We start from the raw sequence: 27,979 nt of genomic DNA on the forward strand, positions 1-27,979 counted from the left end.
CTGGTCATTCTTCAGTCTGATAAGTGGAGAATAGGATTGCATTGGTTTAGTTTGTTTTTCTTTTATTATTTGTGAAGGTGAAGTTTTTGGCATTTGCGTTTCCTCTGGTAAATTTCCCATTGACACCAGATCCCTTGCCTAGTTTTCTGTTAGGGTGCTCATCTTGTCCTTTATTAAGGAGAGTAACTTTTGCAAATATATTTTTCCCAGTTTTCACTTTGTTTTTTGACTTTATAATGTATGTCCCTATAGAATTGCTGAAATTCTACACAGTTGTGTCGTTTGTTTCTTCATGGTTTCTGCCTTTGGTGTTAAGCTTAGGACAGACAGCCTTCCTTACTCCAAGGTTATATATTTACTCACCTGATTTTCTTTTATCTTTTCTGTGATTTAACCTTTTAAATCTAAATCTTTTAACCCACTTTTTGGCTTACGGCTTGAAATTGCGATGTGACTTAAATTGTTAGCCAGCTGTCCCAACTAATTTGATTGTTTCCCTACTGACTTGCAGTGTCACTCTGTCAGTATGCTACATTTTTATATACACATACTTAACGTTGGGCCTGGTTCCGAGCTTTTTGTTTGGTTCCATTGCCTTGTCTTTTTCTTCTTAGTTACTATTCTTAATATATGTATTTTCCCTCTGCATCTTTATAAAATATACCATAATACTTGAGGAGGTTTGTTTTAATTGTCTTTGTTCTATCTACATTTTATCAGTACGTTTTACTGCTGTGAGAAATTTATCTCAAAATTGTAATCTTCAAAAGTTTGACATTATTTATTCATGGAAGCAGTTGCTTTGAGACTCCCTAATGAATCCTTGGAAATTTTGTTTGGATTGTCCTCATGTTGTCAGAAGACATAATAATGTTCTGCAGTTAAATGTAATCACTCATCCAAAAAGTCAGTGGATTCCTTAAAAGGTATTTGAGCATTTTTTTCCCACTAGAACCTTTTACTTTTTGTATCTCTGAAAGAAGAATTTCCGTAGAAAGTTTCAAGCAAAAAGTTAGGTAACACTTTAGTTTCCCATGAGTTCTTCCTTGTAACCTGTAATGATAATGATGTCTCTACCTATAAAAATATTGGCAGACCAGAGATGGAGCTGGGAAGTTTGTGCTTCAGCCATGCGATACAAAGACTGACCACTTCTGTTTTCCTCCCACACAGTTTTCTGCAAGTTCTGATTAAAGTCAGAAATAGACACAATGATGTAGTTCCTACAATGGCACAAGGAGTGATTGAATACAAGGAGAAGTTTGGGTTCGATCCGTTCATTAGCAGTAACATCCAGTATTTTCTGGATCGGTTTTATACCAACCGCATCTCCTTCCGCATGCTTATTAACCAGCACAGTAAGTTGGGGTTTTGCTCCAGTTTTGAAATGGTAACTGGGGTGATTTCTCTCAAATGTTTTTTTCTGTTGCTTCACTTTTAATTTACAGACCTGCATTTTTGTCTAGTTCAGTTTTTTCCTAAGTAAATCCTAGCTATTAAAGAACTATTCATTAGTATTCTTTGTTAAATCCTTGAAAGGCTTTTCTAATATTCATATTGGAGACGGGACCACTGCCTGCCTTTTAAGCCTCTGCTGTTACATTCCTGGTGGCGGGGAGGGTCCAGCTTTAATGGCAGCTGGGCAGTCATCTCTGCATACTTTCATGTGTCTCAGAGAGTGTTCTGTTCTTTCTCTACGATGTTAGGTATTTTCCCTTTTGGTTTTAAAAACATTGGTGCTGGGAATATTGAATTGGCAGACTGACAATATGAGTAATTAATCTTTTATTTCACAGTGATCAGTGAAATCAGATTAAATGAATTGTCAAACCATAATCTCGTCTTGAGAGTTTTAGTTCACTCTCCAGGCTGATAAGCAGATAAGAAAAAAATAACTAAAATTCTCTCCACAAAAAACTTTTTGGCTAATTTTCAGCATTGTCTCTTTGCCCAATTTCATCATTCTTATGAAAAAGCATCCACATGTCTAGAATCTAAATCATCCTCTTTGGGGAATCACAAAATGGACGCTGCATCTTTATTTTACTAATTTTATTTGGAAAAATGAATGTTATACAACTATTAAATGTGAGTTGGTCCTAAATGTATATCTTTTTAAAAATAGAAATGTATGACAATTTATAGGAAATTTGAAGGAAAAAACACACACCTAAATGCTATTTAACTAAACTACTTAGATAACTACAATTTCTTTCTGACCCAAATATATGTGTCTATGTATCTGTGTACATGTTTCGAGGTCATTGACTAAGCTTGTACACTTCTGTTTTTTCTCTCAATCAGTTGGAACTTTATGTGTTGATTAGCCTAATGCCCACATTTGTCATTTTTTTATAACTTAAAATCTCCCCTATTTTATTTAAGCATTCTCTTTTTGTGGAATCCAAATTATTCCCAATTTTTGTTTGATTTTAAAGTAAGTATACTAGTGAATAAATTAATAAGTAAATACATAAACAAAATTTCAATTCAGATTACTTTTTTCTTTGGGGTTCCTTTTCGCTTTTATTCAGAAGTAAAATTTTGCTAATCTTGTTGTTATGAAAGTATTTGCATGTACTTTTTAAAAAACTTGAACAAATACTGTTTGTGTATACAGTATTGGAAAATAATCTCCATGGCGGAGTGAAATGTTCACAGTGAAGACACTTTGCAAGCCTGGCCTAATGGTGTAGACTGTGTTTTCTAAATATTTAGTGATTGTTGGAATAAATGTCTGCAGTAGTACTGAGAAGGTGGGTAAACTTGGCTAAGGACGAAAGGAATTTTTTCATCTATGTCACAATGGGTCGGGAAGGAAGGGTTGGACATCTGGTGTGTGTCACTGCTTTAGGACCTGCTAACTGCTACTGGCATATCTTAAAGCATGTCCTTCCTCCTTCGTTGTCCCATAGTTGATCACCCATCATTGTATATATTCTATTACTTTAAGTCACTGTGGATGCTAAAATGATTCTTGCAAATAACAGAATCCTTTCAAAACTTATAAACCTCAGTATTTCTCTGCTTGGCCATCCCGGCCTGCTTTGTTTGTAATCTCTCCCTTCCCTTTTGTGTTTGTTTAGCGCTTCTGTTTGGTGATGACACCAATCCTGCTCATCCTAAACACATCGGAAGTATCGATCCCACCTGCAACGTGGCTGATGTAGTGAAAGGTAAGGAGACCGCTGTAGTGTGAGTGGTTATAGTTCAAATAGGATTGAGGTGTAATTGAGGCAGCCTGGCCATAGGGTGATGTTGCTAAGTTGTTTGCTGAGTCATCAGGCCACTCTGGGCCCAAGCCACTTGATGCGAATATGTATCGGTCTTTCTAGGCAGTTCAGGAAAAGATTCGTAATGCTCAAAATAGGAGTTTCTGCTTCATTAACTAGGCTTTTACTTGTAGTTCTAGCTTAAACCATACACATTTGTCAGCTTAAATAAATAGATTCTAAGTTTTGATTGCCACCATTATCTGAACATTTCAGAGAATGCAAATCCTTGTTAGAAGATTGGGGTGAATTCGTGTTTTATAAAATGTAAACATCTTTCTGATGTGCACCCCAGGTTTTAGAGTCTACATGGCACCTGGGCTTCATGTGGTCACTGCACATTGAACTAGATACTGTCCCAGTAGCCTTGGGGTAGATCAGAGCCCCTAGATCCATAAGTCCCTAGTGCCCGGGGAATTCCAATCTGAATGGCAGTTTCCTCATTATTAATTTAAGAGAGATGCTGGTGCCAGAAAGCCTTCCTGGTCACAAGTCATCCACCAGGTTTCCAGACCTTTTCAGTTTTCTTCAGTATTAAGGTCACTCTATGGAGCCTCCGATTCCCAAAAGGTCCCTTCCCAGGGTTATATCTCCTACTGTGGCTCTCCTCTCCCTCCTGTAAACACACACTTAAAAGTACTCAGGACCACAGCTCTCCTGGTCTTCATCAAGGGTCTTTGTTGCTCAGACATTTTCTGAACTGTGGAACTAAGTGAGAAGGAAGCAGAAGAGGGCCTAGTCTCTGTGGCAAAGCTCTCAAGCCCACCTTAAGCAGATTGACCTTTGCTGCTGGAGGTAGAGGTCTAAAGGGTGCGCAGCCTCCCCAGGAGGGGAACAGACCACACCTTCAGCAGCCATCGCTAAGGAAAACCTGTGCTATTTGTTGACCCTGGGCATTCTTACACCTGGGGAGGAGGACCCAGGCCTGCAGGCCTTACTTCAGCCTAGGATTGTCGAGCTGTTCTGGCCTCTATTTAGTTGGGAAACATTTACTCAAATTATTGCAGTTATAAGGTGAATAGGTCTAGCCTCAGTTTCCTAAGAATGCTATAGGTTGCTCTCTCACAAGATAACCTTGAGTTTGATCATGACCTCTGCAGGCCCCCAGTGGGGGAGGGGGACAGGATCAGTCCTGTCATAGATTGTATGTTCATTAGCCCCTAGCCCAGTAGATTTTATGAATCAGAAAGCCAGGTTCAGATAGTTGGCTGCCTTTAGAGAATGCAGCCAACTGTTGCACATTCGCAATGCAAAAGTGCATTATTATATACTCATGTGTGCCTTTTCTCTTGAATGTAAACAATTTGAGGTCAGGGTTTATGTCTTACACTTGTTTTGTAATTCACATAGAACTTAGTATATGCCTGTTAGTTGGTCAGTAAATATTCCTTGGTTTGACAGATTTGAAACCTTTTGATAATTTACTTTTTTAAAAACAGCTTTGATGAGGTACTATACAAGTCACCCATGTAAAGTGTACATACAAGTCAGTGGTTTTCAGTGTGTCCACAGAGTTTTGCATCTATCACCACAATCAAATTTACATTTTCATCGCCCCAGAAAGAAACTCCCTAACCATTAGCAGTCATTCTCCCCTCCCCAGCCCTAGGCAACCACACATCTACTTTGTCTCTAGAGATTTGCTGTTCTGGATGTTTCATATAAATGGAATCCTGTAATATGTGGCCCTTGGTGTCTGGCTACTGTGACTTAGCATAATGTTTACAAGGGTCATCCATGTTGTTGCATGTGTCAGTACTTCATTCCTTTTTTATAGCTGAGTAATAATTCATTGTATGGACACACCGCATTTTGTTTATGCATCAGCTGATGGACACTTGAATTAGCTGGGTGACCTTGGGCATGTTATGTAACCTCTTTGGGCCTCAGTGTCTTCATCTATGCTGTGGTGCTATTGGTAATTCACCTGTACGATAGGGTGAAATGCGTTCATATATGCAGAGCCCCCAAAGCAGTGCTAGCACCCCGTCAGGGATATAGACAAGTTTGCTAGCAGTAGTTCTTGGCAATAGTGCAAACCGTGTGGCTTCTCCTTTATGCCACTGGTTATATAGTAAGTTGGTGCCTTTACTTTTATTTCTGGCATAAATTATAAAATATTTTTAAAAGTCATTTAGGACATTTATAAGGCAATTAGGTATTTAACATTCAAGAAATATTGCTAATTTTTTGTGTGTGATATTAATATTGTGGTTATTTTTTTTTAAAGGAGTCCCAGCTTCGAGAGAGGTATTTTGAAATATTACGCATGATATAAAATGACATGTGGGATTTACTTCAAATTATACGGAGAGAGGGCAATGAAACAGATCAGGCATGTGTTGAAAACTCTTGAAGCTAGTAATGGGTACACGAGGATTCATTGTACTATACTCTGTCCTTTTGCATATGTTTGGATTTTTTTCATAATAAATTGAAAAAACATTTATTTTTATCACCCTGTTTCTTCACAAATAGTCTTTCATTAATTTTTAGAGAGTCTTTAACCACCAACCAGGACTAGATAAGTGACAGAGTTCCAGGCAACTGTGAGCCCTTCGGTAGAGCAGAAGGATGAGCAGAGCTAAAGTGAGTCAGAAGCCTTGTGGGAGGGTGTGAGAGGACGCTGTTTGGACTTCACTCTTAAGGCGAAAAGAATCTGCTTTTGCAGCACTGTCTGTAGCGCTCTTATTGGGCTTAATTACCTACTACCTGGTCTTGATCTCTAACTGGGATGTAAAGTTCTAAAGGTCTGCAATTACTCTCATCCACTTTTGCTTCACTCTTCGGGACAGAAGTTTTGTACCAAAAACTAGCTGAAGCTCATGTGCAAACGAGTTTAGTCAATACTTGAAAGAAAAGAAGTGTATGCCCACAGTCTGCTCCACAGCCGCCGCTTTCTTTGTCCTTTGTAGTCACGATTTCCACCGCGGGCCAGATCCCCTCCTTTCTCCTCCCTCCCTGTGTTCACTCTTAGCTTCTTCACTCTTTCTCCTGCCCTTTTTGCCTTTTCTCCCAGTGAGAACACTGTGGCACTGCGAACAAAGGTTACTGCATCCTCTCATTTATTCATTCCTGCCACTTACTTAGCACAACTTAAAGCCTGGATTCCCGGTGAGGCTGTGTCCAACAAAAATCACCCGCAGTCCCCTCTGCCACTCGGAATGCCACTTTCCCCAGCACACGTGCACGCACACTCCTACCCCCACACTCAGAGCATCAGGAAGAAGGACTGGCGTGCTCCGCATTCCGCACTGCATCTTTAAAACCACATTTTTCACTTCTTCATAGCCTCTAACCTTAAGGAAAACAACAGTGGAGGGTGGTTTTAGATTTAAAAAGTGCGTAAACACATAAAAGCAACATCCATAAAATCAACTCTTTTCTGTTCCCTTCATAAATCATACCCACTGACACCCACAGCACACTAAGTACACTTGGATCACACTTACTTTCTAGAATGTCGTGCTGCTCCCATCTGGTGAGGTGTGTGTTTACTGAGGGTCAGTTATTTGTCCTCAATCCATTGGTGTCAGTTACACCACCTGTCGTGACTACATCATTTATTATTATGTTGTGTAAACTGAAGAAACGTGAGTACAAAAAAAGATCCTTACTTCTATTAAAATCAAGTTGAATGCTTTGGAAAGACCTGATAAAGAAGAGTGTCTTAAAAATGTAATGAAATGACTGTGAACAAGGTAACTATTAGGTTACAGGGCAGCATTGAGTAAAAATCAGAAGAAGTCTGCACTCAGATTGCTTCATAATTATCGTTCAGTTCATTATACTTATATTCATAGATGTATGTGGCAGTGTTTATCTAAGAAAGATGACCTGGGACCCCAGACCCATCGATATTCAAAGAAGAGGCTTTGGCCTTATATAAAAACGTTGGTAAGGAAGTAAATTTGTATATTCACATGTGCATTTTACGATAGTTAGGTTTACGATATTTTATGATTTCCCACTCTATGCAACATTTTTGTCAATCATCCAGCTCCTGTTCCCACTTGGGTCAGTTAAGTGGACTAATCCTACATTACCAAAATTATAAAAAGTGCTCATTGAAGGAAATTTCGAAAATGTGGTAAAAGAGAGAAGGGAATAAGAATGACCTGTTTTCATAACCCAGTGAGAACATTGTTTTATACATTTGAATTCATGCCAAATTTATAGATTAGTATGCAACTGAGAATAATCTTTGTCTCTGTGAAATCCATAGTCTTTGTGTATTTCCCCCTGTCCAGCACTAATGCCCATCACACATGACCTTCCTGGGTGAATTCAGTACTTGATAGTTGTGGCCTCTATTCTGCTCTCTCTCTATCAGTATTGCTAGAGTCCTTTCTATGTTTCATCTGCTGTACTCATCATCTCTAGAGTCAAATGGTTTTTCCAGCCAGGTGTATATAGTCTTTATTCCTCATTAGGGCTTTAAGTCAGTTACCTTTTCTACCATGGTAAAATGGGCTGGGCCACCTAGCCGGAAACCTGAAGGTCTCTTTTCTCCCTATAGACTAAAGCAAATCTTAACAGTCAGCTTTCTTTTCTTTTTTTTAAAATTTATTGGGGTGACAATTGTTAGTAAAATTACATAGATTTCAAGTATACAATTCTGTATTACATCATCTATAAATCCCATTGTGTGTTCACCACCCAGAGTCAGTTCTCCTTCCATCACCATATATTTGATCCCCCTTACCCTCATCTCCCACCCCCTCCCCCTTACCCTCTGGTAACCACTAAACTGTTGTCTGTGTCTATGAGTTTTTGTTTCTCATTTGTTTGTCTAGTTCTTTTGTTGTTTTTGGTTTATATACCACATATCAGTGAAATCATATGATTCTCTGCTTTTTCTGTCTGACTTATTTCGCTCAGCATTATACTCTCAAGATCCATCCATGTTGTCACAGATGGTCCTGTTTCATCTTTTCTTACCACTGAATAGTATTCCATTGTGTACATATACCACAACTTCTTTATCCATTCATCTATCGAAGGACATTTTGATTGTTTCCATGTCTTGGCCACCGTAAAAAAAGCTGCAATGACCATTGGAGCACACGTGTCTTTATGGATAAATGTTTTCAGATTTTTTGGGTAGATATCCAGGAGAGGGATTGCTGGGTTATATGGTAATTCTATTCATAATTTTTTGAGGACCCTCCACGCTGCCTTCCATAGCGGCTGCACCAGTCTGCATTCCCACCAACAGTGTATGAGGGTTCCTTTTTCTCCACAGCCTCTCCAACATTTGTTACTATTTGTCTTGTTGATGATAGCCATTCTGACTGAGCAGTCAGCTTTCTGTTTCATTCCCCATGGGTCCTACTCTTCATTCTCTGCGTGTCAGAATACCCGAGCAGATGTTCTTTCTGGCTCAAAATAAGACAGGACAAACAAGGCAGAGAGCCCCAATAGTCAAAAGGCCTGGAAGTCTTCTTTCTCTGCGTCTTCTAGCAAAAAGGCACTGGGTCTCCACCCCCAAGGGCTGTATGTAGCAGCAACACTCAGAAGGTCTCAGGGCCCAGGCCTCACCAGCTCTTCTTCCCAATACCCCTAAGTGCTGTCAAGGAGAGAAAGAAACACATGTCAGTTTCCTTTGCCTCTTAGCAAAGTTTTAACCACTCCCTTCCTCTTTTTAGAGCAGTTGATATTTCTTCACTGGCTTTTTACTTTCTCCTCGTATCCTCTGAGATTTAATCTTCTAACTTGGCATTTTGCTCTCTAATAATTTTTCCTTTTGTTTTAGGAAGCTTGATGTGGAGGGAGTTGAGTTTCTGGGTTTTAATGACAGCTCTATTGACTTTCTCAGCTGTGAAGATCTGCATGGTTTAAGCGTAGTCACATGTCCAGCCCAGATGTCTCGTGTGTTGCGCGCACGCATGTGTGCACGCACGCTTGCTTATGCATGCATGCATGAGTGTGCTTGCCTATATATGCGTTCACATGTGTGTTTTACAGCCTTAGGAAGCCTTAATGAATTAACAATGATTCCATACTTAGATCTCTTGAGACAGACTATAGAAAACTTTTATGTAGAAGGGTAGGGGCAATATTTTTATTTTTGACTAGACAGTTGTATAAATGTGTAAAAGTGGGGTGCATCTTGCATAACATTAATTGAATGTACCAAACACTGAAGCATGCCTCCTTGCTGCTTATTTAGCACATTAATATCTACCTTTACACATCTGCAAATTACAGACTCGTGGTGGTGAATGCTAGAATTACTGTTGTAAAGTAGTTTCTTTTATCCTCTGGAACGAGCCTTCCATTGTGACCCTTTCCCTCCTTTCTTTGTAAGAATCCAGAAAATAAAATGGGAAATCCTGTGGTAAGATCATTTTTAAGGTACCAACTTAAATACGTGGTACAAAAGTCAGCTCTCACAGCAATGTTAGCTTGCCTGTGTTGTTCCCAGATGCTATTATTGCTTAGCGTAATAACATATAAATGGTATCCTGAGAGTATGTCATTATTTTGGTTCAGAAATAATGTCTTGTGTTCTCACTTAGGGCTCTTCAGGTTGCAAGTAACAGACCCACGTGCTAGCTCAGAAACAGATTTATTGCAAGAACCATGCAGGTCCCTTGTCTGTAGACTGTTGGACTCGTTTTGGACAATACCACTCCAGGCCTTCTAGATCATCATCACTCTCAGTGTATCCTTTCGTCTTTTGCCTGCCTGAGTGTCTCCATCCTCAATTCTCAAAAGAGGAATTTAATGGGCTCAGCCTATCTTTTTGTCCATGACCACATGTTTTAGGATTCTGGTCAGTCTGTAGATTGGTTACCCTTACATTAGATGTTTTGTTGCCCTCTTTTCCAGTTGCTCATGGTTTGGTGGTGGGAGAAGGTCCAGTACTTTAAAAAAAAAAAAAAAGCCCTGCTGGTTCCCATTCGGGATGGGTTTCAGATAGAAGGGTGATGATAGACATTCGTTATTAGCGTTGCTTTGTAACTTGAAAAGGTTCTGAAAAGCAATGTGTCTGTGACTTTGTAATGCGTTATAGTCATTTATGTTACCTTGTTCTGGCAGTGACTTCTTAAACTTGAGCTTTATGGTTTTCTAGACCATATGGTCTTTATGGGTATCCTAGACCTAAGTTAAGTTAGGGACCTTGGTACCTTCACGTTTGTTTTTTCAGTACTCACTCAAATTCATCCTCATCCAGCCTCTTAAAAGATATTTGTAAACAAACAGTTGTGTGTATTCATGATAGAGACTAATATTTGATAGCAGAGTTCTGTGGTGAGTTTTAAGTAGGAACATCTAATTTTCAAAAACCTAATAAAATTACCTCCATTCTCTACATTTTCCTGTGTGCTTTTTCTTAAAATTAATTCCTGACTGGGTTGGATCTGTTGAGCTAGTTGCTGTGTGAGCCTTTACCCTACTCTTTATGGCTCGCCTTTTAAATGCAAAATAATTAGTCTTGAGTGTTTACAGGTGAGGTATTCTCGCCTGGGGAAGCATATATATGTGCCACACCCACAATTTTACTAGTTACTTTATGATCATGCCTTATTATCCTTGAAAACAGATTTCTTGAAACAATTAATAGCACTTAGGTTTAGTGGCAGTAATAATCATTTCCTAATACTTCCTTTTAAAGATTGATGGTAAACAGTGGCTCAGTTATATTGCAGATAAAAGTAATTAGGTAAATCATCATACTTAAAAATTGTGATTTCTAATTAAACAGAAAAGTCTTACTAGAAAGCTTGTTAAAGGTGGAATTTGCATTTTACTCTGGAATAGAGGCAATGAAATTATAAGCCAGTGGTTGAATTTTGGTTGTTAATGTTGGTGATATTTTAAAGCTTTTTAGTTTTTATGTTACATCACTTAAATGGAAGTGTCCTGTTTGAGTATGTATGTGCTACTTACTTGTAATCATTCATGTCCTGGCAGAGAATTAGCGTGACCCAGCCTTGACTTTCCAGGCAGGTGGTCCCCAAATGTAGCTTCTCTTCAGAATTACTTGCTACGTTTTTAAAAATATAGATTGCCAGGCCTTGATACAGATCTACTGCATCAGAATCTCCAGGAGTTTATTTTAAAATCTCTGTGTGTTTTTTTTAAAAAAAAACTTGGTAATGGACTCTACATATAGCTAGGTTTGGGAACCACACGAGGCCTCTAGTCCCCAGTCTGACCAAAAAGAACAGGTCTCATCAGTAGTATAATTGACTACCCCTTGAGGAGTTTCTCATGGGCTAGAGGATTGTTCCATTTATCAGATATTTACTAGGTGTGTGTCGTATCCAAGGCATGATGATGTGCTATGGGGATTTATAAAGGTGCATATGGATACGGATTTTACTGTTACTGCCCCCAAATACTGTTGGCTGGCTTGTGTATGTGAGTCTTATTGTGATGTCTTGAGTTTTTCAAGGATCATAATGTAATTTTCAATTACAGCACTGATACACTATATTTTGTAGTGAGGCTTTAAACATTCTTATCTACATGTGGTTTTAGGAACCACACTGGGTCTCTGAGTCCCCAGTTGGCTGCTTTTATGTGGGCTCTTCCATCTTCTGCATGTTACATTTATGTAATACTTTTTCTTAATAGCGAATGATATTATAATCTTCTGCCATTTGGCACCTGAATACCGTGAAGAGCTAGCACAGTTAGAGGGACTGGATTCTTCCCTTTATAGTGAATGGAAGAACAATGTTTAAACACCTTAAAGGATGTTATATACTTGGAGGATTTGTTCTGTGGAGATATATTGGCCTTGGATATGGGTAATGAAGCATCATGTTTCGATTTCAGTATTTGTTGGTTTAAGTGAAGTGGCCCTGGCAGTCCTTGGTTGGCTTTGTGCTATTGTGTCACTAGGTGGAGATGTAACATTGTTTGCTGGTGTAGCCAAAGCAAAAAGAGTGAGTCTTGATTTATTTTCTTTTTACAAAAGTACTTAACAAATATTTGATGAAGTTTATTATACGCTAGGAAAAAACTTGTAAGTTTAGTATAATTCTAAATTTTAATTATTTTGGGGTTTAAATTCAGTCCTACTTTAATGTCTATTTTCACACTGATCAACTATATTTTTTCTCTCCTCTTAACTAACATTTCCTCATTATGCCCTCATTATTTCATCTTGTCAGTTATTTGAATGTCTCTATTGTTACAGTTTTTATTCTGAGGTCAAATATTTTGTAAACTTTTATTTGGGAGCAATATGAGGTAAATGAACCAAAACTTATAGCTTGAACATACCCTAATCTTATCTTTGTATTATTTTTAGGTTGATACATCAAATTTTAACGTATTTAGACTCCATAGGGCTTATTTTTCCCCTTCCTTCCTCCCGTCCTTCCTTCTTTCTTTCTCTTACCTGAATCGAATCTTAAACACATATTTACTCCATGCACAGTGTCAATGTGGGGAATGTAAAAGAAGTACGAGCCTGTCTCTGAAGAGCTGATATCCAGTTGAGAACATTGCAGACGTGCCTATGAATCGTTTTAAAGTAATTTAAATATCTAATCTTTGGAAATTGTAAAGGTGAAACTTAAAATATATTTTACTTTGGAAAACAGTCTAGCTGTTCTGCAAACATTTAAACATAGAGCTACCATATGATCAAGCAGTTTTCTTCTGCTAGGTGTATACCCAAGAGAAATGAAAACATGTTTACAAAAAACTTGGACATGAATGTTCGTAGCAATGTTATTTGTAATAGCCAAAAAGTGGAAACATTCCAGATATTTGTCAATGGGTGAATGGGTAAACAAGATGTGGTATATTTGTGCCATGCAATATTATTCAGCAAAAAAAAAGGAATGAAGTACTGACACATGCAACAGCATGATGACCCTTGTAAACATTATGCTAAGTCACAGTAGCCAGACACCAAAGGCCACATATTACAGGATTCCATTTATATGAAATATCCAGAACAGCAAATCTCTAGAGACAAAGTAGATGTGTGGTTGCCTAGGGCTGGGGAGGGGAGAATGACTGCTAATGGTTAGGGAGTTTCTTTCTGGGGCGATGAAAATGTAAATTTGATTGTGGTGATAGATGCAAAACTCTGTGGACACATTGAAAACCACTGACTTGTATGTACACTTTACATGGGTGACTTGAATAGTACCTCATTAAAGCTGTTTTTAAAAAAGTAAATTATCAAAAGGTTTCAAATCTGTCAAACCAAGGAATATTTACTGACCAATTAACGGGCATATACTAAGTTCTATGTGAATTACAAAACAAGTGTAAGACATAAACCCTGACCTCAAATTGTTTACATTCAAGAGAAAAGGCACACATGAGTATATAATAATGCACTTTTGCTTTCTTAATTTGTCCCCATATTTTGGGATGTATCCTTCTGAATTCTCTCTTCCAGCTATATCTGTAATGGCCCTGATCCTCTTACCCTATGTCTTTTTTTTTTTCCTTTGAAAAGTGAACTGTTGCTCCTCGGACTTTGATAAACATCAGCCTGAACCTGTTACCTTTAACTAACTTAAAGGACATTTTTAAGTGATGGTGGTGTCTCCAATAATTTAGAATGCGTGGCTCATGGAAATCCATTCATTCAGTAATACTAATGATGTTTCATTTACAGATAATTGGCAAATCTTAAGACTGTTGCCATTATTATTTTTTATATTACAAGAAATACCTTTTTATGTTTTTGCTATAATTTAGTCAAGTTACATGGTGTTCAGAAGTACTGCCTTGAGTTTATAGATTCTCATGAAAAATGCCTTTTAGGAATATTTAAAAATTAAACAAATGTGTGCTTAGTATAGAGCTGGCCATATAGTCATTAGTGCAGTATTTTGATATTTGTGGTCATTAAAACTTTAAGGGAGAAATTTTGGTTCAGTCTCCGTAATGCTGTTATAGCCAAAAATACTGTTTTTGTTTTTTTAAAAAAGGCAATAGTTGATGAATTCTAAATCCATCAGGTTAGAAATTGTCCTTGTTTGCTTATTCTGTTATGTCTGTCTGTCTGTCTGTCTACCTACCTGCCCACCTACCTACCTATTTGTGCCTACATTATTAGTGCAGCAGCTAACCTTTTGTTTTCTTTCCTTGCAGATGCATACGAAACTGCCAAGATGCTGTGTGAACAGTATTACCTGGTGGCCCCAGAGCTGGAAGTGGAAGAATTCAATGGTAAAAGAGAAATACTTTCACTTTAAATACAAAGGAGCTGACTAAAAAACTGATTATACCTGAGCTATATTTCAGTGAGATCCTAAACTTATGCTGCTTTTAAAATCTTTTTTATCTTTTTAAAACCTTTTCTGTATCTGTGGTCAGGTAGGTATATTGTGGTAAGGAGTTTTTGTACAGGAATGTGTAATCTATTAGAACTCAAAAGTTCTTGGAACAGAAGTAATCCAGGTAGAAAATGCACAAAGGTATAAATAGGAAGTTCTCAAAATAACAAACACAAACAGTCAATAAACACATGGGAAAGTGTTTAACTTTCTTAATCAAATAAGTACAAACAAAAGCACAGAGAAATGCCATTTTTTGTCTTTAAAATGGCAATGATTAAAACATTTTATTGCTTTGAATTGGTGCCCCCCAAAATATTCTCTTACCAACACTTACACATTTCTGGTATAAGTTTAAATTGGTACAGCTTTTCTCAAAAAATGCTAATAATGTTTTTTCTCTTTGATCCAGTATATTAGTAATGGTCATATTCTTTGGTCCAGTAAATTAAACTTCAGAAAATTTATTATAAGAAAATAGAGATGTCACCCATAAGATAGAATATTATGCAGCCATTCAAAATAATGCTTTAAAAGAATTTTTTTCTTTTTCTTTTTTTTTTAAATTAAAGTTTGTTGGGGTGACAATTGTTAGTAAAGTTACATAGATTTCAGGTGTACAATTCTGTATTACATTATCTATATCTCACATTATGTGTTCACCACCCAGAGTCAGTTCTCTTTCCATCATCATATATTAGACCCCATTTACCCTGTTCTAGAGTCCCACTCTGCCCTTACCCTCTGGTAACCCCTAAACTATTGTCTATGTCTATGAGTTTTTGTTTCTTCATTCGTTTGTCTTGTTCTTTTGTTGTTTTCTGTAAAAGAATATTTAATGTATGGGAAAAGTTGAATTTTTTTAACACGGGCTATAAAAGTTTGTAATAGTGCAAGTTCATTGGAAAATATTTTGAAGGATTTCTAGCACCTAGATATAAACGACAGCTGTCTGGATAGTGGGGTTATAGCTGATTTTTATATTAGTTATATGAGTCTATATTTCTCTGTTACTTTTTTATTTTTAAGTTACAAAAGAGACATGCTCGTTGTGAAAATACAAGCAATACAGAAATGTAGAGTAAAAAGTGAAAATCTCCACTATTCTTCTCAGTCCCATGCAGAGCTTTGTTTTTTTACATAAAGGGTTGAAACTATACATATTCTATAATCTGTTTCTCAGTTCACCTTAGAGATCTTTGCATGTATAGTTATTTAGAGATTACCCATAGTACAGATTGCCATAATTTATTTAATCATTTCCCAATGGAGATTGTGCGTGCGTGTGTGTGTGTGTGTGTGTGTGTGTGTGTGTGTGTGTGTGTTTGGAGGGTGGAAAAATTTGTGAACATGTCAAAGTATTTCTGTATGTTAGATTCCTAGAAGTGGAATGACTGAGTCTTAGGGTATGGGCATTTACAATTAAGATAAACCAAATTCCCTCTCAACAATATACCAAAGATGTTTTTCTCTTATCATGAGATCAAAAAGTTAAAATACTTCAGGTTGCTGTTGTAGGACGTTTGCCCCTAAATTCTTCTGGAAGGTATGGACTCAAAGCTGCTGTCAAAGTTTGTTGGGCTCTCAGATAAGAATTGTGCCCCTGTTTTGAATCAATATACTACCAGAACAGAGTGGACTTAGCTTGAGTCTTCCTGAGTAGAAGCAGCTTAATATTCTCTCCCTTCCTCCTAGCTAGGTGGGGCCTGACCTTAAACGTGGAACTTAAATTCACAGGTAGTAACCAATTGCTCTTTTGCGTGAATGGCAACCTCACTCATGCTGAAGGCCAGAGCAGCGAGCCTGTTCTTGCTGATTCCCAGGTGCCAGCTGTGTTAGCATGTTCCTTCCCAGCGAGGCTGTCATGCTGCGCAATGCATCCCACCAGGAGAAGAGCTTTACAACTATTTTTGGCACTGTCTCCTGCATGACTTTTAAAGCCCTTTTCCCATCTCTAAGATCAGTGAATGCTGGTGGTTATAGGCCGCCTGTAGTTTCCTGTTGCTTTGGGTAATGTATTTATGATTTATGCTTATGATTTCTTTGTGAGTGCAGTTAAAGACTGTGCTTTAGCGCTAACTAGGTTCTCCTATGTTAGAGATGCAGGTCGGAGGTTGGTCCTGAACCCCGTAAGTAGACGCTGTTGCTTCATAATGAGAGAATGCGCGAGTGTTTCCCACAGCATGGTGGCTGACTCTTTTCAGGGAGGGGTCAGATCAGATCCAGATACCTGTGGATTTATTTTCAGAGCCTGTGTGAACTAGCATAACATCGCCTTTCAGGATGCTTCCATTACCCAATGGGTGCCTCTAACAGTAGTTAGTGACAGTGCTTGCTGCTCTGCTCTGTACTTCAGAGGAGCAAGGCTGCCATTAACCCAAAAGAACAATTAGTTGCTGCCTGAGAATTTATGTTCTGTTACTTTGACATATCACCTTCCCCTCCTCCCCCCCGCCCCCCCCCAGCTTTTGGATTTTTTTCTTTCCCTGAGAAAGTAGTAAATTGGATTATGTAGAACACACTGTGTGAACACCACTATTTACCAGTCATCACTAGAATTCTAAATATTGGGGGCCAGCTATAGTAAACTTCCTTTATTATCCTTTCTGTAACACATTTAACAGGAGCATTAAAATAACGGAATTTTATTTACCTTGTATCAGGTGTCAAATATTTCGACTTAACCACCTGTGGCAACCCATGTGGGTTTCTCCAAAGACAAGTCGCCATTTCATCATACTTGTTCTCATTTCAGCCTTCTCATTCTCTTGAGAAAACAGTTGCTGAAACATGAAGCAAATAAACATTTCTACCTTACCTTTTTTGCACCCATATGGTAAGGCAGCATGGCTTAGAGGAAAGATGTGAGTGCTGTAGCTAGGCAGGGGGTAGAAATCCGCATCCTGACACTTAGGAGACATGGGCTTTAGACAAGTCACTTCACGTCTGACACTTGGCTTTCTCATCTGTAAGCTCAGCCTGTGGGGCGATACAAGGATATTTCTAGGGCCTCAAATATAGCACTGGGTACATATGGGATATTTTTTAAAGGGTGGCTACTGGAAGTCATGGTTGACTTGGGAAAGATACGACTTATGGTTACTACTTGCATTTCTCACCATTTCTAGATTAGTCTTTCCTGTCAAGAGGTTGATTCATAACTTTAGATTTGGTGGGAAACATAAAAATTTCAATTCAAACAATGTATATTTTGTTATAAGAGGTTTCATAGAAAAGGTATGCATCTATCCTGGCATTTTATTGACGTCTAATTTCCCCATATTGTATGCTTTTGTGGGTATTTTCAGGCAAGTGATTCTATACAACAATCGAAAAGCCATTACTGGTAGCTCTGTTAACACTGTAGAAATTAATTTTTTAGTAATGATGCTAGGCAACATTTATTGACTGCTTACAATGTGGCAGGCTCTGTGTAGACTACTTTATCACTATTATATCACTTAATCCTTATATTAACCCTGTGAGATATGTACTGTGCCATTTAGGAAATGGAATGCCGAGGCCCACATGAGTTAAACACCTATTAATGTATCTATTAAATGCCTAAGTCATGACTTAATCCCAGTGTGACTTTGAACCACACTATGTGTTGTTTCCAAAGGCCTTATCCGTTGACTTTGGGAATTGATTAACCATCTCTAAGTGCCTAGCTACGTCTTCTCTTAAATGCGTTTTTTTTCCTGCAGAGTTCTGTTGATATTTATTAAGTGTTGTTTCAGTGAATGGTATTTCGAGCAATGACTGTGCAAAATAGAGACTATTATTTCTTGAGTCTTGAGCATGAAAAACCTGTAACATTTTTTCCATTTACTTTTTTAAATGGAAAGTTCATATTCCATTTGTGTCTTATTCTAGAAAGTCAACAAACGTCTAGTACTAAGGGTCCACCACATAAAAGCCAATGGACTCAGGATTAGGGAAGAGTCGTGGACAAAAACATTTGACCTGGTTTTAAATGGAAGGCAAGACGTGTAAATTATAATATCCCTAAAGAAAAGTACAAGTAATTGAGCAAGCCTTCAGATGGCTCCTAGAGAAGGTTGATTGAACTGAAAAACAAACAAACAAAAAACCAAAACAGTAAAACTACCAAAGGTATTTTAATTTCCCTGAGATTTGAAGTGAGTGAAAGGATGAATTCGGAAGGCTCTTTATATAACTAATCATGCCTTTTGGTAGAAGATAGACCAAGTATTCAGTGTGCTCCTAGAGCTCTATTAAAATGACAATAATGAAATACAAAGACAAACAGCAGAGGAACTGGTAGGTACTTCAAGGGACCACTGATCCCACCTCCTGCCAGAGGGTAACCAAATGGATGTATGCTGGTTAATGGGACAGAGCAGAAAAAACCACAAAGGAGACTGCAGTGGATATGGCACCTGATTGCAGGAGGTTATCCTGGAGGGACTCCAGGAGCAGAATCGGGAGATGCAAAGGACTGAAGTGGGAAGGGAAAAGGTTAGTTGAAAGGTGGTGTGAGGTAGACCGTGGAGGGCTGATGGGGAGCTCGGGACATGTGCTTTGCCTACAGTCAGTCACAAGTGTTTTCCCCTGGGCAAAAATCAAAACTGGAGTACTTTCTTCAAGAGCAACCTGGGAAAAATTGGGCTGTTCACATGAGTGTTGTTAGCCCAAAGTAAAGCAAGCCCTCCTCATTCGAGCATTTGGGGGCCCCTCCGGTCAGAGACCAGCTTACTGTCAGCTCATCCGAAAGCCGGTTGAAAAGTCTTAACCAGGTACACAGAGCTCCAAGTCAGCTTTCCCGTTTAGGGAAGGGCATGGAGAGGTGGAGTGGGGAGGATAAACACCAGCTCCCTCAAATGGTTAATCCAGTTCCTCATTCTTCAACCAGAATATTACAGCCAAGGTGTATCAGACCTTGGGTGAAAGCCAGCAGTGTGAATGAAAACGTGAGTGGTATTAAACTTACTAGGTGCACTGTCATGGCCAGAAGGCCACCTCCCCTTTCTAAATTCTGAGAGAAAAATGATTTTGAATGAAGAATTCTGTATCTAGTCAAACCATTAATCAAGTGAATAAGGATTGAGAAATGTATCTCACACACACACACACACACACACACACACACACACACCTTTCTGAAGTAGGTTACCTGACTGACTAGATGGTGTGTTTAATAGGGATATAAGAAATAGCTAAAACATTCCAGAACTTCAATCAAAACCAATTTGAGGACAGTGGCTGTGCAGCACGATTGAAAAGCGATAGATTCTAACTTAAAAAAATCTTAAAGAATCGACTGGATAATGCAATAGAATAAGAAACTGGAAGAGCTTAGTAATGTGTGGAGGAAAACATATGTTTCTTGTCCAGTTACCCAAGAGGAAGGGTAGTTAGAAGCTCTAGGAAATACAGAGGGTGCCAAAAAAATGTATACACATTTTACGAAAGAAAAAAACTGTATTAAAATTGTAATACTCAATATATACCGATAACAAAAGATGAATACAAGTCACGTTTGACTTCTGCAATGACAAGAGGTGCTCAACGTGGTTGCCATCAGCATAATTTTAATACAGTTTTTTTCCTTTCTTAAAATGTATAGACATGTTTTTGGCACCCTCTGTATATAAAAACTGTATCAGAAACACATGGTCTAAATATTTTGTGACTTAAAAAGGGTAGTCTGATTTTGAGCAGCTGGAGGAGGATAAAGAGAATGCATTTCACCTTGAGACTGAGAACATTCTCCTTCAAGTGACACACGAACCATGTCATTGGACTCAGGGAAGGAAGTGTTGCCCTGATATGCTGTTGTGGCCGCTCTGCAGTGATCACTATTTACTTAGTTATGAGTTCACTAACACTATGGATTTTCAGCTTTGTGAAAAAGAACCTATAGGCAAAGTGCAGAAGGGTTAATTAGGGTTACAAAACAGAATGTAGGTGTTGTCGACCGAAGACCAAAGCAGAGTAGTACCTCTGGGTACAGTCTGGGAGTGAGACCGGAAAGCGGGTCTTTTCAACAAATTTTTAATCACCTGTACATATTACTTAATTGAAAAAAAAACTGATCCCCAAAGAGTTCTGGATTTAGAAACAAAAGCTCTTAGTTCAGGTGTCCAGTTTCAGGGCCTCCTCTGTTACGGTGGGCAAGTCACGCAGTCTCCGCAAAGCCTGTGTCCTCCCACCCTGGGAACCACACCACATTGTCAGGAGGATTCAGATGGATAATGTATGTTCAGGCTCTTTGTAAACTGTTAAGAACCACACAAATGTTTGCTCTATTTTAAATTCCTGTTAATTGTGTACTTTATTAGAGGGTGAGTATGTCTGTGTTCTACGTGAGAAAGTTCCTATCTTTTGAGTCACTTAAGTGATTTCAGGTCACAAGGAGGAAGGACTAAGTTTTCTAGCATCTACTCTATAGCCCACACTGTTCTTAGTGCTTGACATGGAATGTGGGGTTTCTCAGATTTCCCCCCGGAAGATCCCTGATGCAAGGAGGAAAGACTGTAGGTCTTAGGGGGTCTGTTTGCTAGCTGCTAGTAGAAAAAAGATGTGAACCTTACATTACAGTACGCTTGTTTGTCATAATTTAACACCATTTAACATTGCTGTTAAGTCCAGTTCACCAGAAGATGTCCCTTTCCTCTGTGGCTTCACATTCCCCCTGCTGACCGCTGGGGTCCGTGAAAGGGGTGGGTGTCTCCCAATTTGTAAAACACTTGAGTGATATTTGGATGACCTTAGGTAATGCTCAGAACATTACAACATAAGGAATAATATTCCAATTTTGCTCAACTATGTTTTAAAGTGATTGAGTAATTTGCCCAAGGTCACATAGCTGGTAAGTAAAGGAACTGGATTTCACCCAAAGTTTGCTGGACCTCAAAGCATATGCTTTTGCTCAGCCCTGCCTTTAGAGGCAGAAACCTAAATTAGCCTTTTGTACAGTTCTTTTTATATACTTTGGAAAACTGAATGCAAACATTGACTTTCTTCTAGTTTTCGTCCTTATTCATTGACGGTTTTGTCTCTGTTTTCAGCCAAAGCTCCAAACAAACCTATTCAGGTAGTTTATGTGCCCTCACATCTGTTTCACATGCTATTTGAGTTGTTCAAGGTAAGTGGAATTGAGCAACATGGAAAAAGTCTTCATTTTAAATTACTTTGATTCAGGACGTAATGGATTCATTAGATTAGCATAAAAAAAGGTTCTGCATAACCATTTAAAAAAATTCTAGTTCTGATATCCTGTGGGTTTTATAATTTGTACACTGTGAAATGAAAAATAGGTGGTGTACAGTATAGTTTTCGTGAATGTTAGTACATACTGATTTTGAAGCTTAATTGTTCTTTAGTGATTTTATGTAACATCCATACTGTTTTTTTCTTCAGTTAGGAGATTAGGGATGCCTTTTAGTTTCCAAACCTGGCAAAGGCTTTATTGGTGGTAGCCAGATCAAAATAAAAACATGTTTGTGCATATTTAGGCCTCTGAACATTGAGTGTTGGTGTTCTAGTGGTTGTTCTAGTCCTGAGAGCTACCGTAATCCTTTCACATATTTGAGACAACTCAGAAGATCTGACAGAGGCAGAGGAGAAAGGTGTGGAAGAGCTGAACCAAGAAGGACCTCCCTTCCACCCCAAAAAGTCTTTAGACTCTTTACAGCTTAAGCTGTTGCTTTTGTTAACGAGTAGCTAATGGCATTTCCAGTAGCAATATTACCGGCACAAGGCATTTGAGCTAAAATTTCATTTCTTCCAATGTGTGAAACCCTAAATTGAACACCTGAAAATCAGTTATGCTGATTTGCTTCCCCAAATTATACTGTTACTGATGTAACACGTGAAGGTTGAGATGGGCATTCAATTGTGAACTTCTCTTCAACAGCTGTGGCTCTTTCAGAATTTCTTTTTAACTGACATTTCTCCATTTTTCTTCAGCCAGACGATGAATTTTTGTGGGAAGCATGAATCCCCTCAGGTTTTCCGCCTTCTTTAGAGGAAAGGTGCTCCATAAATGCAGACTGATAAATGGAGTTAAAGTGCCTCAGTGAGGCTCTGCAGCCTCATTCCACGTAATGAAAACACTCCTCTTGGGTGAAAGTTGAATAATTTAAATACCCTACAGCAAAACCAAAAGCAAAAAGGAAGGAAAGGAAAATAGATGTTTAGTCTGGTAGATGGGACTAAAACTAGATGAAAAACAAAATAAAGCATCAGGAAGTTTTTTCTTGGTTTAAACACTCCTTTAGCTAAGTTCTTTAGGGGGGGAAAATGCCATGTAAATACAACTAATATTTGCTCCACAGAAGAACTGTGTATAAGTAATCTTGTGTTCATTTCTTTCTTTTTCTTGTTTTTAAAATTGTGGTTTGTGAGTCAGCAGTATGCTAAAAAACAGGGTCTTATTATTTCAGAATTCAATGAGAGCAACAGTTGAACTCTATGAAGATAAAAAACAGGCCTACCCGGCTGTTAAAACCCTTGTTACTCTGGGTAAAGAAGACTTGTCCATTAAGGTAACGCTTTATTTGCACGTATACTTTAATTATTGGTTGATTTAATAGTATCTAGACACTGAGGAATCAGAGGCAAGGGAAGAAAACTGATATTTATTGTCCTATTTGCAAGTACTGTATTAGATCCTTGGCTTAAATGACCTCATTTAAACTTCAAAAAAGTAAAAATAAACTTCATTAGCACCCTGTTTTTCAGGGAGGTAAGCAAGATCTCAAACCCAAGCCTGTGGGATCCCACCCCACTTCCCTGCCTCCTTTGTTATACACTGTTCACAAAGGAACCATATTTCATTGGGGGTTCAAAGCCCTTGTATGTTTTAGAGTAATCTGGTATGGATTTTATTGAATGAACTTGTTTCCAACTAAGTATAGCGTGGCGAGGACTTATTCTTCTTCCTTTCTTCCCCCTCCTCCCCGCCCTCCTTTCGTACATTACAGATCAGTGACCTAGGTGGTGGCGTCCCCCTTCGAAAAATAGATCGTCTTTTTAACTACATGTATTCAACTGCTCCTAGACCAAGCCTGGAGCCTACAAGGGCTGCTCCTTTGGTAAGCGTCTTTAACTGCTGCTTAAGGAAAGACCCTTACCGCGAACAGGGACTCCCAACAGAGCTGAGCAGGAGCCCTCCCTCGTTGAATGGGAATGTTTCCTGCATGGTTTGGAGGAGGGGGAATTTTACGTCACTGCTACTTTCTTTGTGAATCCTTTGGACTTAGATTTCTTTCCTAGTTTGTGTCTAAGAAACACTGAGAGCTCAGTGCCTCATTCCCAAATACAGAAAAAAGAAAACGCATTGCCCTGTGGTTAAGATTGCTACGGGAGCACCATTCACTGCCTGGCACTACCCTTGGAGGGGATGGAAGTTGAATAGCGGGCGAGCAAAGGAACAGTGCAGCGTATGTGGCTGCAGAGTGGTCCTGGGCAGTGTGGCACCACATACCACAGAGGGCCAAATCACCCTGGGCCATGCAGCCTCCCCGCCAAATTTGTTTATATCATTAAAATGTTAAACATTCAATTTTTTATACTAAATGGCATAAGCAGGAAATATATAGGTGGTGTATAGGTATGCATTTTCAGAGCTCTTTCTGTCTCCCTCTGGAAATAACCTTTCAGCCCTATTAAGGCAGTGAGAAAAGTTTCTGGTTACCATGGCAGCATTTAGATCCTCGTAGGGCCATACTTTCTTCCCCTGCTGAGTGTTTCTAATTGACAAACAACAGTTGAACCCTTTGTCATTAAACACAGCAATATATCTATCAGTCTACAGAATGGTTCAAGGTATAAATTAAGTTTCCTTTTCAAGTCCTACCTGACTAAGAAGCACATAAGAAAGATTATATTTTGTTTGTATGAAAAAAATCCAACACTTTTCATCATGTATTAGAGACAGAGTTTGTTAACTCAGCATGTTGAAAACAGAAAGGAAGTCACATCTCTCATTTGAGAAAATTCATGAAAGATCAATTTTGAATGGCATTGCCTTAACCTGGGTCTGGTACCTACTTAAATAAATATCAAAAGGAAGGAAAAAAAACACACTACAAGTAAATCTAGAGCCTTTCCCAGTTGTTTGAAAGGAACATGGATCATGTATTCCAGGTCTCAAAATAGCATTTGGGGGATAACTGTTATGTCAGTTATTTGTTAATGAAAGTGAGCAATTGAAGTAAGAGACCTTAAAAGTGTGCGTCCAACCTCCCAATTTATAGGTGAAAAAATAAGCTTAGTAGCTTGCCCAAGGTAATTGAGCTCATTATGGCACAGCTAGCTAGCACTGGCTATGTCTTCGTTCTTTCCAGTGTACCATATGGCCTCTCCTTTTGAAGAAATGCTTCCACTAGCATCTCTCCCTGTTGTCCTTGGCTATGAAGTGGGCACGTGGATGTGTACTACTAGAAAATATAATTTCCTCACCAAACACCTTACTGTGTTACAGTTCTGTGCCTTGACACATGCATTTCTTTTTGAGAAATGTCCTTCTAGCCAACTCCTATTGAACCTTTGACACCCTGGGAAAACTTACCTGAACTTCACTAAATCTGAATTAGAGGCCTCCCTCTGCATTCTGCAGGACTCTGGGCTTACCTGTCTCCTCACACTCAGTACTGCATTGGGTGCAGGCGTTCTCGGCTGTTCCTTGGTAGACCTGACAGCAAGCTCTGGGCCTTGCTCGAATGGAGGAGGCCAATTTTCTTGGCCTCTTCCTGGAGTATGCTGGTTTCTTTACTGTGGTGATCTCAGTCACCATTATGGATATCTTGTCTTCACTACTGCCCATATTCTGCCAGTCATAATGCCCTTAAATGGCAGGGTACGCTCTGTCACACCCAGCTCTTTGAGTTAGTCCCTATCCTGAGGAATGAATCTAGGAAACATGGTAGAAAATGGTAGAAATTCATGTAACTTGGTAAAATGGCTGCACTGTAGTAGCTATAATAGTTTCCATTTATGTAGTTTTACTATGTCTTAGGCATTGTACTAAGACTTTACACTTTTAATATCATTTAATCCTATAGCAGCTCTGAGGTAAGCTTTTGTTGTATTTTCTGATGAAAAAACAGTCTCAAAGAGGTTAAGGAAATTGCTCAGAGTTGCACAAAAAGTGGATTTCAGCTTAGGTCTATCTGAGCCACTCTATGGTTCATCACCCCACCACCTCCTTCGTTGACCTTGGCAGTGGATTTAATCAGAGGGGCCAAAGCTTGTGGTAAAGCATCTTCCCCTTCACTCCAGCATTACTGAAATTAGCTTCATTTGCTTTTTTTTCTTGTCAATGCCTGAGACCTTCCCCCCCCAACAACCTGTTGCTGACAGAGTTCTATGACATAGATATTTAGGCAGGTACTGGATTTGTTTTTCTGTCTCTAAAAATATAGGAGCTACCATGTATCCAAATCTTGTAGCATTCCCAGAAACTTAGGAAATAGCCTCTCAGGAAATTTTCTTTTCAATGCATTAGCCTTAGTACTGGTAGATTTGCACTCCTGTACTATTCAATTTAATTTTCACTTCAAAGAGCAAGGGAATCTGATAATGGAACTTTGGAATGATGTGGTTTGGTTTTGTTGCCAGTTCAAATTCTACTTGATTTTGGTATTTACTTTAAAAATGCTAAAAATGTACTTTAAAGTGTTAAGAAAGTGTTAGTCAAAAATTGGAGTATTTCTATTATTTTCCAAACATATGAGAAGTGTTTTTGTACAATGAAAATAGATTATTTGCCACAGATGAGCAGAAACATGATTGTAAAGTTTGAATCAATAAATTATTTGGTTTAAATCTGAATCAAAATTTTATTCTAATCTTCTGAATGATCCTCATGCCACTTGTGCCTGTTTCACTGTATTCATTTTCTTTTCTCCATAGGCTGGATTTGGTTATGGCTTGCCAATTTCTCGTCTGTATGCTAGATATTTTCAAGGCGATCTAAAACTATATTCTATGGAAGGAGTGGGTACAGATGCTGTCATTTATTTGAAGGTACTGCATTTTATTTCTGTTAGTATGAAGACATCTACTCTTTAAAACTATAAGTTCTAATAACTAATAGATAATAGCACCATATACCATCTGTCATCTCTTATATTCAGCTCAGATTTACTTTCGTTTTATGTGAAAATCATATTATGTCCCACTCTTGATTTTATGCTCAGATATAGCAAAATATGAAATGTGGAGATACAAAAAGTAAAATATTGATTTTTTTAAAAAACCATAATTATAAATTGTCCTTTTAAAAAAAATTGCACATCTCTTGAAAGGACTAATATAAAAGGAGACAGAGTATCATAAACGGGAGTCGTTTAGTCTTTTGTTGTAAAAACTTGCTGGCTTTCCCAAAGTTATAAGAATTCAGTAATCATAATATGGTTATATAAAAGGCAGCTCTAATAGCAAAGTTCTCTGTAACACAGGTTTTCTCATTCACTGGTGGGGTCAGACTTTTACTGATTTATAAACTTGAGAATATTTGGAGTATTTTTCGAATAGGTAGTATGCGCACATAGTACACAATTTTAAAGCTACCGAAGGGAAAACGAAGTCTCTCCCACCACTGGCACTGAACCACCCTGTTCTCTTTCCCAGAGTAACCACAGGCACCAGTTGCTTGTGGATTATCCTAGAGTTGATTCTATATTGATAAACATATGGGGAAAAACCTAATTTTTTTTCACACAAATGATTATTTCAGCACTTTGATTTTTTTAAAATTTCCAATATATGTTGAAGATTTTCCCTATCAGTTCATGTAGAACTGGCTCATTCTTTTCACAGCTACGTACTGTGTTATATGTTAATATACATGTAAGATGTTACACCATAACCAGTTATTTGGAATGTTTATCTTAGATGCCAGTGGATCTAAATGGTGTGATAGTTGATACCACTTTATGGGTTTATGTTTATAAATCTAGTATGTATGAAACTTTATTTGTTTCTGGGCCATTTGCGAGAGCAATTGCCCAGTGAAAAACAGTGCTTGCTTGGTATAAGACCATATAATCAAAAATATCTCAAAACAGTATTAACTGAATTAAAATGGATTTTGTTCTGGCCATGTGTACGTCAGTACTGGCTTTGAATGGGTGAATGTTTTTATTCCCTTAAAAAAGCTTTCGTTTCATCCTGGTCAATCTAAATAAACTATGAAAATTTAATTTCAATATAATTCCAAAAATATGTCTTAAGGTTTGTAATGTGATAACCAGTAAAACTTGCTTTAGTACTTCATGTGAGACGAATGACTCTGTGGCCCTCTGGTGTATATTTTTCCATTAGGCACTCTCAAGTGAATCATTCGAGAGACTTCCAGTTTTCAATAAATCAGCATGGCGCCATTACAAGACCACACCTGAAGCAGACGATTGGAGCAATCCTAGCAGTGAGCCCAGAGACACTTCAAAATACAAGGCAAAACAGTAGCGTACC

The 27,979-nt window shown here is 38.3% G+C and overlaps 1 protein-coding gene across 2 annotated transcripts in view; it reads left to right on the plus strand.

The window, feature by feature from the left end:
* The window catches only part of PDK3 (pyruvate dehydrogenase kinase 3), a 61,627-nt gene that overhangs the window by 29,083 nt on the left and 4,565 nt on the right, over window positions 1-27,979 (plus strand). Inside the window, exons 4-11 of one of the 2 annotated variants that reach the window (XM_019757052.2) lie at window positions 1,174-1,358; window positions 3,087-3,176; window positions 14,349-14,426; window positions 21,568-21,644; window positions 22,945-23,046; window positions 23,485-23,595; window positions 26,417-26,530; window positions 27,830-27,969. In XM_019757052.2, the coding sequence (XP_019612611.1) occupies window positions 1,174-1,358; window positions 3,087-3,176; window positions 14,349-14,426; window positions 21,568-21,644; window positions 22,945-23,046; window positions 23,485-23,595; window positions 26,417-26,530; window positions 27,830-27,969 (897 nt within the window). The remainder of the gene's footprint in view (window positions 1-1,173; window positions 1,359-3,086; window positions 3,177-14,348; window positions 14,427-21,567; window positions 21,645-22,944; window positions 23,047-23,484; window positions 23,596-26,416; window positions 26,531-27,829; window positions 27,970-27,979) is intronic. The other variant, XM_019757053.2, reaches the window with a different exon arrangement.

This window comes from Rhinolophus sinicus, chromosome X, assembly GCF_036562045.2.
Source record: "Rhinolophus sinicus isolate RSC01 chromosome X, ASM3656204v1, whole genome shotgun sequence".
Taxonomy (NCBI): domain Eukaryota; kingdom Metazoa; phylum Chordata; class Mammalia; order Chiroptera; family Rhinolophidae; genus Rhinolophus; species Rhinolophus sinicus.